Source organism: Phalangium opilio, unplaced genomic scaffold, assembly GCF_054372755.1.
Source record: "Phalangium opilio isolate 3A_F unplaced genomic scaffold, DU_Popi_V2 ptg000017l_1, whole genome shotgun sequence".
Classification (NCBI taxonomy): domain Eukaryota; kingdom Metazoa; phylum Arthropoda; class Arachnida; order Opiliones; family Phalangiidae; genus Phalangium; species Phalangium opilio.
The window spans coordinates 1,135,161-1,148,875 of NW_028324151.1; the positions used below are offsets into that span (position 1 = coordinate 1,135,161).

General features: G+C 39.0%; 4 protein-coding genes and 1 long non-coding RNA gene across 5 annotated transcripts; 3 read left to right on the top strand and 2 right to left on the bottom strand.

Annotated features, from left to right (window-relative positions):
• The first annotated feature begins 28 nt into the window (after positions 1-28).
• On the top strand, positions 29-783 carry LOC149702213 (uncharacterized). Its single transcript, XR_016381709.1, has 2 exons — positions 29-298; positions 512-783. It is a non-coding gene; the product is annotated as an uncharacterized LOC149702213 (long non-coding RNA).
• Positions 780-2,607, bottom strand: LOC149702214 (N(4)-(Beta-N-acetylglucosaminyl)-L-asparaginase-like). The gene is made up of 8 exons (XM_089866003.1): positions 2,400-2,607; positions 2,059-2,215; positions 1,871-1,983; positions 1,690-1,802; positions 1,411-1,613; positions 1,247-1,354; positions 995-1,128; positions 780-935 (listed from the first exon to the last, which is right to left on the bottom strand). The coding sequence occupies exons 1-8, from the start codon at positions 2,566-2,568 to the stop codon at positions 844-846; spliced, it is 1,089 nt and encodes a 362-aa protein (XP_089722129.1). The 5' UTR covers positions 2,569-2,607; the 3' UTR covers positions 780-843.
• Positions 2,608-2,742: 135 nt separating this feature from the next.
• On the top strand, positions 2,743-9,926 carry Pi3K92E (phosphatidylinositol 3-kinase 92E). The gene is made up of 18 exons (XM_089865994.1): positions 2,743-3,315; positions 3,389-3,691; positions 3,757-3,988; positions 4,051-4,508; positions 4,575-4,644; positions 4,723-4,904; positions 4,962-5,156; positions 5,227-5,463; positions 5,533-5,784; positions 5,843-5,964; positions 6,040-6,343; positions 6,404-6,522; positions 6,602-6,711; positions 6,787-6,865; positions 6,996-7,169; positions 7,236-7,353; positions 7,412-7,557; positions 8,901-9,926. The coding sequence occupies exons 2-18, from the start codon at positions 3,533-3,535 to the stop codon at positions 9,217-9,219; spliced, it is 3,276 nt and encodes a 1,091-aa protein (XP_089722120.1). The 5' UTR covers positions 2,743-3,315; positions 3,389-3,532; the 3' UTR covers positions 9,220-9,926.
• On the top strand, positions 9,843-10,855 carry LOC149702216 (Parkinson disease protein 7 homolog). The gene is made up of 4 exons (XM_089866010.1): positions 9,843-10,068; positions 10,132-10,293; positions 10,354-10,510; positions 10,588-10,855. Exons 1-4 carry the CDS (start codon positions 9,982-9,984, stop codon positions 10,746-10,748), a joined length of 567 nt encoding a protein of 188 aa, XP_089722136.1. The 5' UTR covers positions 9,843-9,981; the 3' UTR covers positions 10,749-10,855.
• Positions 10,841-13,603, bottom strand: LOC149702217 (mitochondrial 2-oxoglutarate/malate carrier protein). Its single transcript, XM_089866005.1, has 9 exons — positions 13,445-13,603; positions 12,813-12,957; positions 12,436-12,497; positions 12,267-12,357; positions 12,110-12,190; positions 11,830-12,043; positions 11,678-11,768; positions 11,503-11,602; positions 10,841-11,433 (listed from the first exon to the last, which is right to left on the bottom strand). Exons 2-9 carry the CDS (start codon positions 12,896-12,898, stop codon positions 11,205-11,207), a joined length of 954 nt encoding a protein of 317 aa, XP_089722131.1. The 5' UTR covers positions 12,899-12,957; positions 13,445-13,603; the 3' UTR covers positions 10,841-11,204.
• Positions 13,604-13,715: the final 112 nt, after the last annotated feature.

Sequence of the window (13,715 nt, forward strand, 5' to 3'; positions counted from 1 at the left end):
GTTCGAGAGTCGCGATTAAACGTACCAAACCCGATTAAACTAAAAGTCTAACGACCTCGATCGGGACCCTATCACGAAGTACACATCTACAACAGCCTCGTATTAGGATTTTGCTCTATTTTAGCCAGGTTATAGCTTCAATATTTTTGTATAAATTTACGCGTATGGCCATTGAGGTATTCACTCGTAACTAACACTAACTTAACGATGGAAAGCAAATTTTTATTCGCGTTCTTTGTCGTATTTATCGTCCTTGTGGCGAACACCGCGGCGTTGAAACAATCCAAAGGAATGATGCGTAAGTATTTTTAGTTCACCATCGCGCATTAACAATTCAACATCGCGGCCCTTAAACTTTTTAGATTCAAATTCCTAGTTGACTAAAACATTGATGTTACTCTGCCCCTCCCCCATATTTACCTTTGCCCAAATTGTCACTGTTGTCGCAAAGCCGTTTAAATTATAACGTATAACAATTCTAACTCTTAATTTAATCATTTTGATTATTTAGATCATCTACGCCGTTTGAAGGCCGAAAATTCGCCAAAGTTCGTACAATTAAAGAAAACCATGGCTGCCATGAAATCTGAGAAACCCCGAATGGCTTTGCGCAAATTTTTGGAAAACGAAAGAAAACTGAGGGCTAACATGCACCGTAAACCAGCATTGCACGCTACCAAAAAAGTCGCCGCGGCTAAAACCCTGTAAATATAAATATAGGCCTAATAATAACCGTCTTTATGTAACCAACGTTAAATAATTAATAAAACTGAAACAAATAAAGGACCAAACAATATGTGTATTTTTTAATATGTTTATAAAAACAGGTGATTTTTTAACGCGTTACAAACATTTGACGGTATATATAGTGGTGTTCGCTAATGAGGGACTGCGAACAGAGTACGGGAAAGATTCCATTCCATGGCAAGACGCGCCTAAGTACGATTCATGATATTTATCTCAAAATCAGTTTTAAATAATGGGGGTAACATACCATGAGTTCCATCTTTTAAAACGGCAATCAACCCACCGGAAAAATCGGGAAATTTCTTAATAATTCTAGCCATCGCGTCTCGGGCGGCTTCATCAGGCGTCATGCCGAGTCTCATGTTCTCAACAATTTGGTAACTGCGGTTGAGAAACTAATATACTATTTTGACTTTGGTCATTTAAATTTAACCTTTTGGTTGACGCGAATGTACGACCTGTTTCTTTATTCTAAAGTAAATTAGGGTTAGTTTAATACCTAGGCAAAAGTCTAAGCATAACATCTCCATCGCCAGTGGCAGCTGCACCACCGATATCTTGGTCCACGTAGGCACCAGCCCCGGCTAAAGGCGAATCTCCAACGCGACTGCAAATATTCAAAATGACGACCAAAGCACGACCACTGAAATCGAGTTATTTTACCCGGGAATTTTATGTCTGGCTCCGTTACTCGATGTACCGACAGCGATTCTACCTTGCGAGTCAATAGCTACCATACCGACAGTGTCGTGATTACCAGGACCACCAAAGCCAGTCGCGGAAACACTGTCCAATTCCCTTATATACAATTCCGACTTGACTGGTCGGTAAGGTCCGCACGACTTACTGGGATCTGGGTAAACATTCTACAAATAGAGCCACGCACGTCACCGAGAAAGCTATATTTGAAAGTCTGCGTGTCCATCGCGGCCAATTACTTACCTGCCAGAAATTAGGCTGACAATTATTATTTTTCCAATCTTTCCACATTTGAATACTATAGTTGGTGCTTAATGATTCATACTCGAAACCCATCGCCTTGGCAAATTCCGTAGCTAAAATGGTACGCGAGTTCTTTGAAATTTCAGACTACAAAGTTGCGTCAACTATTCCACGTCCTAACCTTGACTTCCGACTAGAAAGGAATGTTTGGTGTTTTCCATTACTTTGCGAGCCACACCAATGGCGTTCTTGACACCACGCAATGCCCCAACCGCGCCCATGTTGTGTGTAGGTCTAAGAGAGAAGAGAGACAGGCGTCACTGAGACGCGGATGTTACGAGTAATGCCTACGACGCGAATGGTACCGACCCATCCATAATCATGGCGTCCAAAGTAGTTTCACCATTTTCATCGGGACTGCCTCCGTAACCGACTGTGAAATCGCATTGACGGCTTTGGCATTCGGCGCAACCGGATTCGATGGCGTCCACCGCCGACAGTCTCTTGTCGTAAATGGTGTCCCATGCTAAAGTTACGAGATAAACGCGAGAATATTGAAACCTACATTTTGGAGAGTCATAACTCTGGTTCTAACCATGCCTGATATTTGGGCTTACAACAATCGGGGCTCGAATAATTAAAGAAACCAGTTGAGGCGCTACAACCCCGCTCCTACCCTATCCAATGGCGAAATATTTTAAGCAACAAACCTTTATCCGTAGCGACTGTAAATCCCCACGTATTGACCACAACGGGTAATATATCCATGTTTTGTATTTTATTAGTTACATAATAAGTGTCTTGGGAAAATTCCGCGCACCGGAATAGTACTGTAATGCATAGAAATTTGAAAGAAACTTTACTCGTAGCTGTTGCCATGATAAGCTATTTAAGAAATGAGTTAGTCGAAGAAAACCCAACGCAAGTTTAACAGAGATCCCCTTATCTGTCAGTCAAAGATGCGGGATAAAAAAATTTTAACTTAAGATAATTCTGTATGCAGTGATTGATAAAAAATATTAAGCCAAGCTAATACTACAATAGGAAAACTACCGAACCACCATTTGGTAATTTCCCCGACTTCTATGACTATTTTAAAACTAACTGACAGTTCACTGACACCCGTTTTCAAATCCCCCAATTTTTCAGTAAGACTGTCCTGGTGTCAAAGATACTGGTTAAATTAGCACGAATTCCAAAATTAGTTGGTCATTCGCCTTTAATTTAGTTAAATATTGTATTATAGTGGGCAACACCTTTAATGATATCTTACACGGTACAATAAATACTTGGGATCGAATTATAATTATATTTTAAGTATAAGAAAGGCAAACAGAATTAAGGCTCGAGTTTGAACGTGAAATTGAAGCATTTCACCCCTACAAGTACATATGTTGAAGAATTTATTCCATCCATATTGTTTTGTATCAACAACAGGAAAAACCTTATCGCGATTTTTCGTCTTTAAGGGTACATGCACGGGATAAAAAAAACAATATTGAAAGGAAGTTTGTATCCAGCTTATTATGTAAGAACTCTAAAAGGATAAGGTGCGGCTGGCATTTGAAAACTTACAAATGCCGCCACACTCAAAGCCTTATTACCATTCTCAACGAAAGCAACTAGGTAAGGGTTAGTTCGTCTTGATATAAATAGTTCAATAAGCTTGAGAAAAAGTATAGTATTTGTTCTTATCAAGAACAGCTGATCCAATACGTAGGATCGTAGTTACGGCTCAAAAGAAAACCATTTCAAGTTGGATCGTCCAACAAATAAATACCTAAAATTAATTTCCGTTTCATTACTGGGCGTTTAAGAAGGTCCTAAGTCAATCGCGCTTAAAATGGTCCAGTTAACAACCTCTCACGATGTCTGGCATAAAAACCCGAACGAGAACAAGTGCACGTTCGGAGAAACGAAAGAAATATTGGCATTTTTACCCAATGGTATTATGATTCCATTGGAAATTAACACCAAAGATTGTTTACTAGATGTAAAAGAGGTAGGTACATTCTATAACAGAATCATTACGAATATATATTAAGATAATTCAAATCTTCCAAATAGAAATTATTCGAGGAGGCTCAAAACTATCCCCTGTACGGAACCTTACACGACCCGGCCTCCTACGTCTTTGTATGCGTTAACCCCGTCACCGCCAAACGGGAAGAACTCCTAGACGAAGAAAGAATTATCGAAGAAGTCAAACCATTCCAGGCCATTCTGAAACTCGTAGAAAGAAAAGTCGACAGCGCTGACAACGTTCTCAAAATACAAATTGGAAACCTCATTGGAAAAAGTACATTTCAGACTGAATGGATCATGACTTTAGATCATGACTTAATCTTACGATAATCTTAGGTTTGTATGACTTTGACGCTCTGAAAAATCCGGAAGTGAATGACTTCCGTTGGAAAATGAAGATTCTAAGTAAATCAGTGGCCGAAGAGCGCGAACGTCAGGATTGGTTAACTAAGATGTTGTACCGATACCCGGTTCAAATCGATAACCGCGAAACACCTAGTCAAACTTTCCTTAATCGTACCATGAATGGTAACCTATTGCTAAGCATTCACAGCCCGCAATGCCAACGACGAAGCGTTTGCGAAATGGTTTTGGACCAAAACATAACGGTGTCACAGGGGACCTTCAAATTCTTTACACCCCACGAGACGACAACCAACGATCTGATGAATAAAATTCTGGCGAAAAAGGCCCACGTCACCAATTGTAAGAAAGAAAAGAGTTCAGACTACGTACTGAAGGTTCTGGGGAGAGACGAGTTTATACTAGGAAATTACCCGCTAAGTAGATACAAGGTAAAATAGAACGATACCACAAGGAAAATTGGCATTTTATAATAACATATAAAAATCATTTTACAGTACATTCGACAAATGGTGGAAGATCTGAAGGTTCCTAAACTAATTTTGTTACCAACACACGAGATTGACTGTACGTATAAATTGTTAGAGCGTTGATCCATAAAGCAGTCGAAGACAGTTTTTAAATTAGTATTTCTTTCAAACACAGTGGAAAAAGAAAGCATTTATGAATCTCTGGATAAATTAGAACCTTGCCGCACTTCTCTGTACAGCAGTAACACAATTTACAGGAAACGATCAGTTTGGTCATGGCCAATCGAGGACCAATTTAGAATAACCATAAATAAAGCTTGTAAACTCTACTGTAACACCGAAACCCAAAATGCGAAGGTAAAAAACAATCAATGAAATACGTATTCAATTCCAAAGCTGAAACTTTTCGCGTAGCTGGTCGTCTACGCTGGTTTGTTCCACGGAGGAGATTCAGTCTCTGACGTCATTCAAACTGGCGAATCGGTAGCCGAGGAAAGCGAGTGCAAATGGGAAGAAGAACTGTCGTTTAACATCAAAGTCTGCGATATACCCAGGATGGCCAAACTTTGCTTGGCCATCTGCGAAGTTAAATCCAAAAGAAGTCGGCCGGTAATTGAGGCATCGCGACCATGAAGGAAAGGGTCCCCTTTCGAATCTAAACTTATTCCTTTCCATACAGGACTTTTACAGAATGTCCTGGGTCAATACCACGGTGTACGATTTTAAGAACGCGTTAAAATATGGTTCGATGACTCTTCACACGTGGCCATACGCGGATGAATACGCGTTAGACGGTATCCTGAACCCATTGGGAACGGTGGCCCAGAATCCCTATCACGAAACCTCAACCGCCATCATGGTTTCATTCCCCAGGTACAACGAAACGGCAACCGTCTGCTATCCATGTACCGACTACGTAAGTCAGGATCTTGTAAATTATTTGCAAGAAGACACGCAGCGAAGTTGTAATGATTATAATTTACAGATAATAGATTACGCCATAAAGGTTAGCGAAGATGAAAGCGAAAACCGATGTATACCCAGACGAACCAAAGCCAGCAAGAGTCACTTGAATCAACTGCAACAAATCTGCGATCGAGATTCTCTCCATCAAATGTTGGAACAAGAAAAGGAATTGCTTTGGCTCGTTCGTCACGACTGCTGCGAACAATTACCGAGATCCTTGCCTAACTTACTCCGAAGCGTTAAATGGAACGACCATAACGTTGTAGCGGAGGTAATATCATCAGTTTCTCGAAATTGGACTAAAATATAACGCAGAATTTTCTTGTCAGATTGTGGTATTGTTGGAAAAATGGAGACCTTTGCCTCCTGAACAAGCTTTGGAGTTATTAGATTACGCCTACGCAGACCAAAACGTTCGACGATTCGCCGTTAAATGTCTCGAGACGATGAGGTACGTGACGTTTTACCATAAGTAACTTAACAATTACCCAAGCAGTCAATGAAACGGATAAGTTTATATTTTCAGCGACGACGACTTATCACTTTACCTACTGCAATTGGTACAAGCCTTAAAACACGAATCCTATTTACACAATGCCTTGGTTGAATTTCTCTTGAATCGTGCTCTTAACAACCGACATTTAGGACACCGTTTATTTTGGCATTTACGTTCCGAGATGAGCAACCCATCGGTGGCCGTTCTTTACGGGGTCATACTAGAAGCCTACTGTTACGGGGCTCAGAATCACATGAACGAACTGGCCAAACAAGTCGCGTCCCTGGCCAAACTCAAAACGATAAGCGAAAACGTACACCAGGAAACCAGAAAGGTGTTTTTGGAGGGAAATTTTTACTTTCCACCTTAATACCTTATGTTTCTTTTACATTAGGATCCGAAAAACGAGGTTCTTTCGTGGATGCATTGCGTCTTAGGCGAAGAGAGATTCGTACGGAACTTTGTAAATCAACTAAGTCCCTTGGATCCGACACATCGCATCAAAACAATCATGTAGGGCTACACGTCACCAATTCGCTGTAATTTTCTCAACCTCGCCCGATATGTTTTAAACTTAAAATTTACTTTTCAGTGTAGAAGAATGCGCTTACATGGACTCAAAGATGAAACCATTAAAGTTAGTCTTCGCAAACACGGATAAAGATGCCGAAGACATAATGATTATGTTTAAAAATGGGGATGGTAAGTTAATTGGATAAAGGTTGCGGTAATTTAATTTTAGAGATGACGTTAATCTCTATTGTTTTTAAACTTAAGATTTAAGGCAAGATATGTTAACGCTACAAATGTTTCGTATCATGGATAAAATATGGCAAGATGAAGGTTTAAACTTGCGGTAAATTAAATACTTCTAGTTTTATCAAGGGCAAATAGAAGTGTCGGAAAGTGAGGCCATTGGAGTACTCCAAGTCCCGCTTGACACTTTTTTTCTGTTTTTATTATTAATGATTTAACATGTACCCTAGTATGATACCGTATCAGTGTTTGGCCACCGATCAAAAAATGGGTTTGATAGAAATAGTCCAAGAAGCCAAAACCATCGCGAAGATTCAAACGGAACGTGGTATGAACGCGACGTCACCTTTTAAAAAGGGCCTTTTACTGGCTTGGCTAAAAGAAATCAACAACACAGAAGCCAGGTAGGGGTTAACGCGATATATTTTCTAAGTTACATTAAAACTTCCTAAATTAAAATTATTTCGTAGTTTAAACCAAGCAATTGAAGAGTTCACGTTATCATGCGCCGGGTACAGCGTGGCTACCTACGTTCTAGGGATAGCTGATAGACATAATGATAATATAATGGTCAAGAAAAACGGACAGGTATACTATATTAAGTCGTTGACCAATTTGGAAATTCGAGCTTATCGCGCTTTTGCAGTTGTTTCATATCGATTTTGGTCATATAATGGGAAATTTCAAAGAAAAATTTGGTTTCCGGAGAGAACGAGTTCCATTCGTTTTACCGAATGATTTCATTCACGTCATGACATTGGGAGGCACGACAAAATCCGAGAAATTCAATCAGTAATTAAGATTTGTCATAAGTAACGCAACAATACAAGTATGACACTTTTTCAAACCCACAAAGGGGGGCAGAAATTAGAAATTATTATTATACGTATTGCAGTTTGAAATTAAGTTTAATCGATATGGGAAATTTGGTTTTAATCGCGTAGTTCAAACATTTGTTACGATTAGAAATTTTACAACAAAAAGTTCAAAAACGGGTATAAATGCGGCGGAGTTTCGAGATAATTGAGCTTAGATTTTCACGTACGAAATTGTATAGAATATGTTCTCGTAAAAACTTATCCGTGTCAAATAATTAAGGCGAACAAATACAAAATGAGCTTTTAGCATTTTAATTTTTCAGGGTGGAACAGATAAGAAGAACGCTTATTTAGTACAGGCAAAGGCAGGGCGTTGCGCGCAATATAATAATAATAATAATAATAATAATAGTATGAATTCCACCATTACGATAAAAATTTATTATTTTTATTAAAAAAAAAAATACTTTATTTTCAATATTCCCGTTAAACTTGTCTCTAAGGCGAAGGCCTAAATCATCAACTTCTTATAGGGTTTTACGGTCAACTAACAATATTTCAAAATATATACTCCACGGTATTCGGAAGGGAAGGCGCGCGGCGGCACCTTTGAGCTTTGAAGTCTAGGCGCCGGCGCGGTGGGGTTTCCCCAGCTGCGAGGCTAGCTAAACTTCAAGGATGCCGCTTTAACAGTGTAGATACTACATACCAACGGGTTGGGAACGACCTTCAGGAGGGGTTTCCCCAAGAATGCGGAAAATGGTACCGGAAATAGACGCAATAGAAGCACGCCGACTATTTTGGGAATGCGGAAAGATTACCCCTTCCTTTTTAGCTCCATCCACAATTATATCGTCATGACTGACTTATAATTTAACGCCCAGACCGAACCGCTTTACCTAGGAAGTTGAAATTTCGCGGGGACGTTATTCTTAACTAGTAGATGATCATATAGAAATATTTTTGTAATCCGCCGCCATCTTGAAAAATGGAGGCCATCCCTGCCCTAGTCGCTATTTACGTTAATCGCGTAGTACTTATTAACTTATTAAGTATATGATTGTAGCCCAATAGACGCGCGACAATTCCGACCAGAGATTTTTAGAAACGCCGCATTTATAACCGTTTTTGTTGAAAAATGTCTAATAATAACAATCGTTTGAACTACGCGATTAAAACCAAATTTCCCATAGAGATAAGCATTACGATTTCGGATTGAGTATAAATAGAAAATCGCTGCCTCATCATACTTATTGTTACCATATTACTTACGATAAGAATAACGACTAATTTTGTATTACATTGAATATTATTTAGGTTTCGAACGTATTGCGAAGAAGCATTTTTACTTTTACGGCGTAAAGGACCCCTAATAATTTCGTTGTTCGCTATGATGCTTTCAACCGGGATTCCCGAATTAAGTTGCGAAAAAGATTTGGACTACTTAAGGGAAACCCTGGACTTGGAATGCAATGAAAATGAAGCTTTACTTCATTTCAGAACCAAATTCGAAGAAGCCATTCGAAACAATTGGAAAACTAGTCTCATGTGGGCTGCTCATATCCTTGCCCATAATCAAAAGCCCATAGATAAAAATAAAAAGTATGCATCGACAGTTAATGTAGATGCTGTGTAAAATACGTTTCTTTCAACCCCTACACGAATCAACTATTAAGAGAAGAACTTTTTTGAGGTAGACCGCCCGCCATTTTTCCGAGTATTCCTCCCCCATTTTCTATAGTCCCACGTATCGGACCTGAACTTTCGTTCCCGGCCATCATCCTTACTACCTATTCACGCGTGTTCCCACAGATCTGATCGTGAAGGCACCCCCTGGTGATGGTAAAGGTCAAAGAGGGAGTCGACACTATTCTGTTGTTGGTAAAGGGGGGGGGGGGTTTCTCAAATTACACGGCGCGAGAAAGCTTCAATACAGTATACGTTTTGTTTTAATCTATCAATTTTTGCCATAATCAATTGTAATCTTATATTTAAATATGTTATTTATAAATGATATGTTAATTAAAGCTTACCGATTTAATGGTGAAAATCCGCTGAGGACTGTGCAGTGTAGAATAAAACTGTACTATTTACGCGTTGAATAATAAAATTAAACTTTGCATAACATCACGAATTAATCAAAGTAATTAAATCCCGTTTATATTCCATAAAAATTTCATGGGAACACCTTCCTGTACAAAATCGAAGAGTTTGGACTCTGGTGAGATTTTTTCACTTTTGAAAATAGCAAACAGCGTAGCAGAAAACTGATCCGGGATGTCTTCTGCAACTCATTCTGCTTAAACCAAGGCCAAAGTTGCAACAAACCAAATTTTCTGTCGATCCAAATTCATCCCAAGTTCAATTATTTGATCTCTTCTTATTAAAATTTTCAAGCATGTCTAAGAAAGCTCTATTAATTTTGGCTGACGGAGCTGAAGAAATGGAGGCTATAATTTCAGCTGACGTCCTTCGAAGAGGCGGGGTATAAATTTTGACACAAAAAGCGCTAATCAATCAAAAAATTTAATTAAATAATAACTATTAGGTTGAAGTTACTATCGCTGGGTTGAAAGGAAACGAACCCGTTACTTGTAGCCGCAACGTGGTCATTGTCCCTGATACATCATTAGAGGATGCAGCCAACAAGGGTCCCTATGACGTTGTTATTCTACCTGGAGGCTTACCAGGCTCAACCCATCTCGCAAACGTCAGCTTAATTAATAAATTTAAGCTTAATTAAAATTAAAACGATAGTTCTTTGAAACAGAGTCCTAAAGTTGGTGAGATTTTGAAAGATCAAGAAAAAGGTGAAAGGTTAATTGCAGCAATTTGCGCCGCACCCATTGCCCTTAAGAGTCACGGAATTCATCATGGTAAAAAATTAACATCTCATCCTAGCAAGAAACAGGAAATGGACGAAGGAGGTGCGCCAATGACACCAATCACCCCCCAAAAGTTATCACACACTAATTTTTAATTAAAAATTATTTTAATTATACAGGAAAATACGTGTATTTGGAAGATAGAGTTGTTGAAGATGGACCGTTAATTACCAGTAGGGGTCCAGGAACCGCGTTCGAATTTGCATTGGCCATCACGTCCAGATTGATGGGGAAAGAAAAGGCCGCGTCACTCGTAGCACCGATGCTCCTCAAAGACTAAACTGATACTATTATAAAATACCTAAAATAATAATCCTAATTAATTAATTAATTAATGTAACCAATCATTTATAGTCAATAAACACCTGCAAATGTAATTGAAATCAATTTTAATGACGTAATTAATTAATATATTTCTGTGAGCTAAACATATACATACATACACATGTGTTGTTTATTTAAACATCTTATCGTAAACTTCCTAGTTACAATTTTTACACAAATCTAGGACAACCTAACCTTAAAAGGCCCTTTTAATTAAATTTAATTAACATTTAGTTAATGAACTTAACGTACCTCGTCCCCCCATGACATTTTTAAAACACTATCATAATTAATTTGAACATTGTAACGTGTAACGCGTGTTTGCTAGAACTGTCTTAAAATTATATAAATTTCACTCGAAAAACCATTTCATTTCATTTCATCGACGATTAAATTGCAATTGCAGTCGCAATTAAAGTCCACCTCCGCCCGTTGTATCTTTCAAAACGTGTTTCTTATAGAAGATATTCATTTGTTCCAAGAAAATAAAGGTTAAGACGGTGTGAGGTCCGAGCCGAGCGTAATAAGGAGTGAATCCCTTCCATAAACTGAAAAACCCTTCGTTCCTAACAACGCGTCCTAAAACATCCAGGGCTCCCGTGTATTCCGGTTTTCCATTGATGATTTTCATGTTTTGAATTCTATTCGCGATGATAAATGAATCATTAACGCCCGCGAAACGCTTTTAAGACGCAATGACGTCTTAATACCTCGTTTTGGCAATGTCAACTGGCATTGAGGCGGCGGTCGTGATCAGTCCACTGATCATACTCGCCACAAAATGACACATGATGTTATCGGAGAAATAAGCTTAATTTAAATAAGATTAACTGTAGAATGCTGCAAAGAAATTAAATTAATTTAAACGAAATACGTTTTTCTTACAAGTAGACAAGAGTAATTGTTTGGCTTGGGAATAGGAAGCTAATTGGGCCGCGTTGACCACCATGGCGCGTCCGATTGTTGGTATACAACCCTGAAAACAATCTAATAATCTGAAACTAATTAAATGGCATTTTTAATGTGGTAACGTTTACCCTCCATAAAGTCAGGACACCCTCTTCCTTTGTTATCCTAAATAAGGCATCGAAAACATTCTTGTAACCTCGTCGCTCTGACGGGGTGAGCCTTCCGTCGGATGTCATTCTAATCAACGATATTTCGGCTGGTGTACCCACAAAAGCTCCGACAGCACCAGCGGCCATACCCAGAGCCGCTTTAGTAAAGAATCCGGGAGGTTTAGCGTCATTTCTGAACAAATACGTGAATGAATAACGTAACGTAACATTTTTGAATGAACAGTTTTAAATTGCGTACGAAAATCTTTCAAAGAGAGTCGTGTAGACACCCATTCGAACAGTTGTGTAAGACGCTTGTCGAAGTAGTCCCGCTGATAAACTAATCCAAACATTTTAAATGATATTCATATTTAACTATTCTCGTAAACGCTCGCGCATTCTAAAATATATATTACCCAACATAGAGTCCAGTGAGACCCTCTTTTTGAATAACACTCCTAATTGCGTGTAGACTAGTCTTATGTTCTTTCGCTTTACCACCTTCCCCTAAGTTCCCGAACAAATTAACATATTATCTTTGACCTCTGCTTTGACCAATAAGTCTTTGGACGTTATTCAACTTACCACTAAGCTGCATTCGATTTTTAATTAAATCAAGAGGTTGGACAAAAAGGGTCGCGGACATTCTAAAGAGTTTTACGTATTACGTTTTTGGTTTTCGCTACTACATATAGACCATTTCGGAAATTACATACAGAGAAACCAACACACAGGGGTGAGGCCGAACCCGCCATTGGGTCGTGGTACTCTCCCTAGCACCAAGAAGGCGCCCAAGTTCACTACACGCCGCCAAGGGAGGCTAGCCGACTCGCGTTGCCCCTAGTGGTACTTCTTGGCGACGGGGAGAATGCCCCAATGACGGGTTCGGCGGCGGTCTCACCCCTGTAAGTTGGTTTTCCTGTATGTAATACCCGAAACGTTCTATAGACAATGATATCTACCCCGCAACGCCTCCAAACAGAAATCGTACTGCATTTGGCATGGTAGCTTTGGGTGGTTCAGGGGTGGCTACCGCTGGTTTAGCCATTTTGTAATTAAGGGACGGTTAACCCGATTGAAGATCAATACAAATGCCAATTAGCTAACCTAAAGTATTTGATGAAAAAATACTGAAATTGAATACAACAACCAGCTTTGGTATAAATGAGTAGATGAATGTGTTTAAAACGCTACAAGTTCTAAGCAACAAATTAGTGGACCAACTAACGAAAGGGGCCGCTCTTGAACTAGAGAGGTCGGCCACTTTACACCATCAAAGTTAAAAGACTTAAAAATAATTACACCTTTGTTTCAATATTTTTTATTTTCAACAAAAAATTTTTAAATTTAATTTGTCATCGTTGTCAGTTTGAAAATGATAAAAATTAGCTGATACCGCTTAGTAATTTTACAAGTGTCCTACCCCTTCTTCAAAAGAAATATGGTTCAAAGGTTGAAAGCTAATTCCCAGCAAAAAAACAAAAAGGCATTCAACACGGATAATATCCCTCATTAGAAAAGACAATATTCAATGCCAATTAAGCATATTTTTTACATACATTAAAGTTAATTGAGATAAATGAGGAAAACTTACAGCGGTCAAAAGGACGAATTTTATCAAGCCGGGAGGGAAACCAACGCGATTATCATCATATTCATACCACTAGCAGACGAGAAATTCAACCACGGACGTCACCAACTAGCGTTACGTCACTAGACATCTTTAATTTTGTCCCCCCCACTATACTTTGTCATGGAGTAATACTACGAGAGTGATAGTGTATGTTTCCGTAAAAGCTTCTATAACACAGCATAGCCTTCTGTAATATTAGTCCATGGTGACTGGTCCATGGCCTATGGAAAAT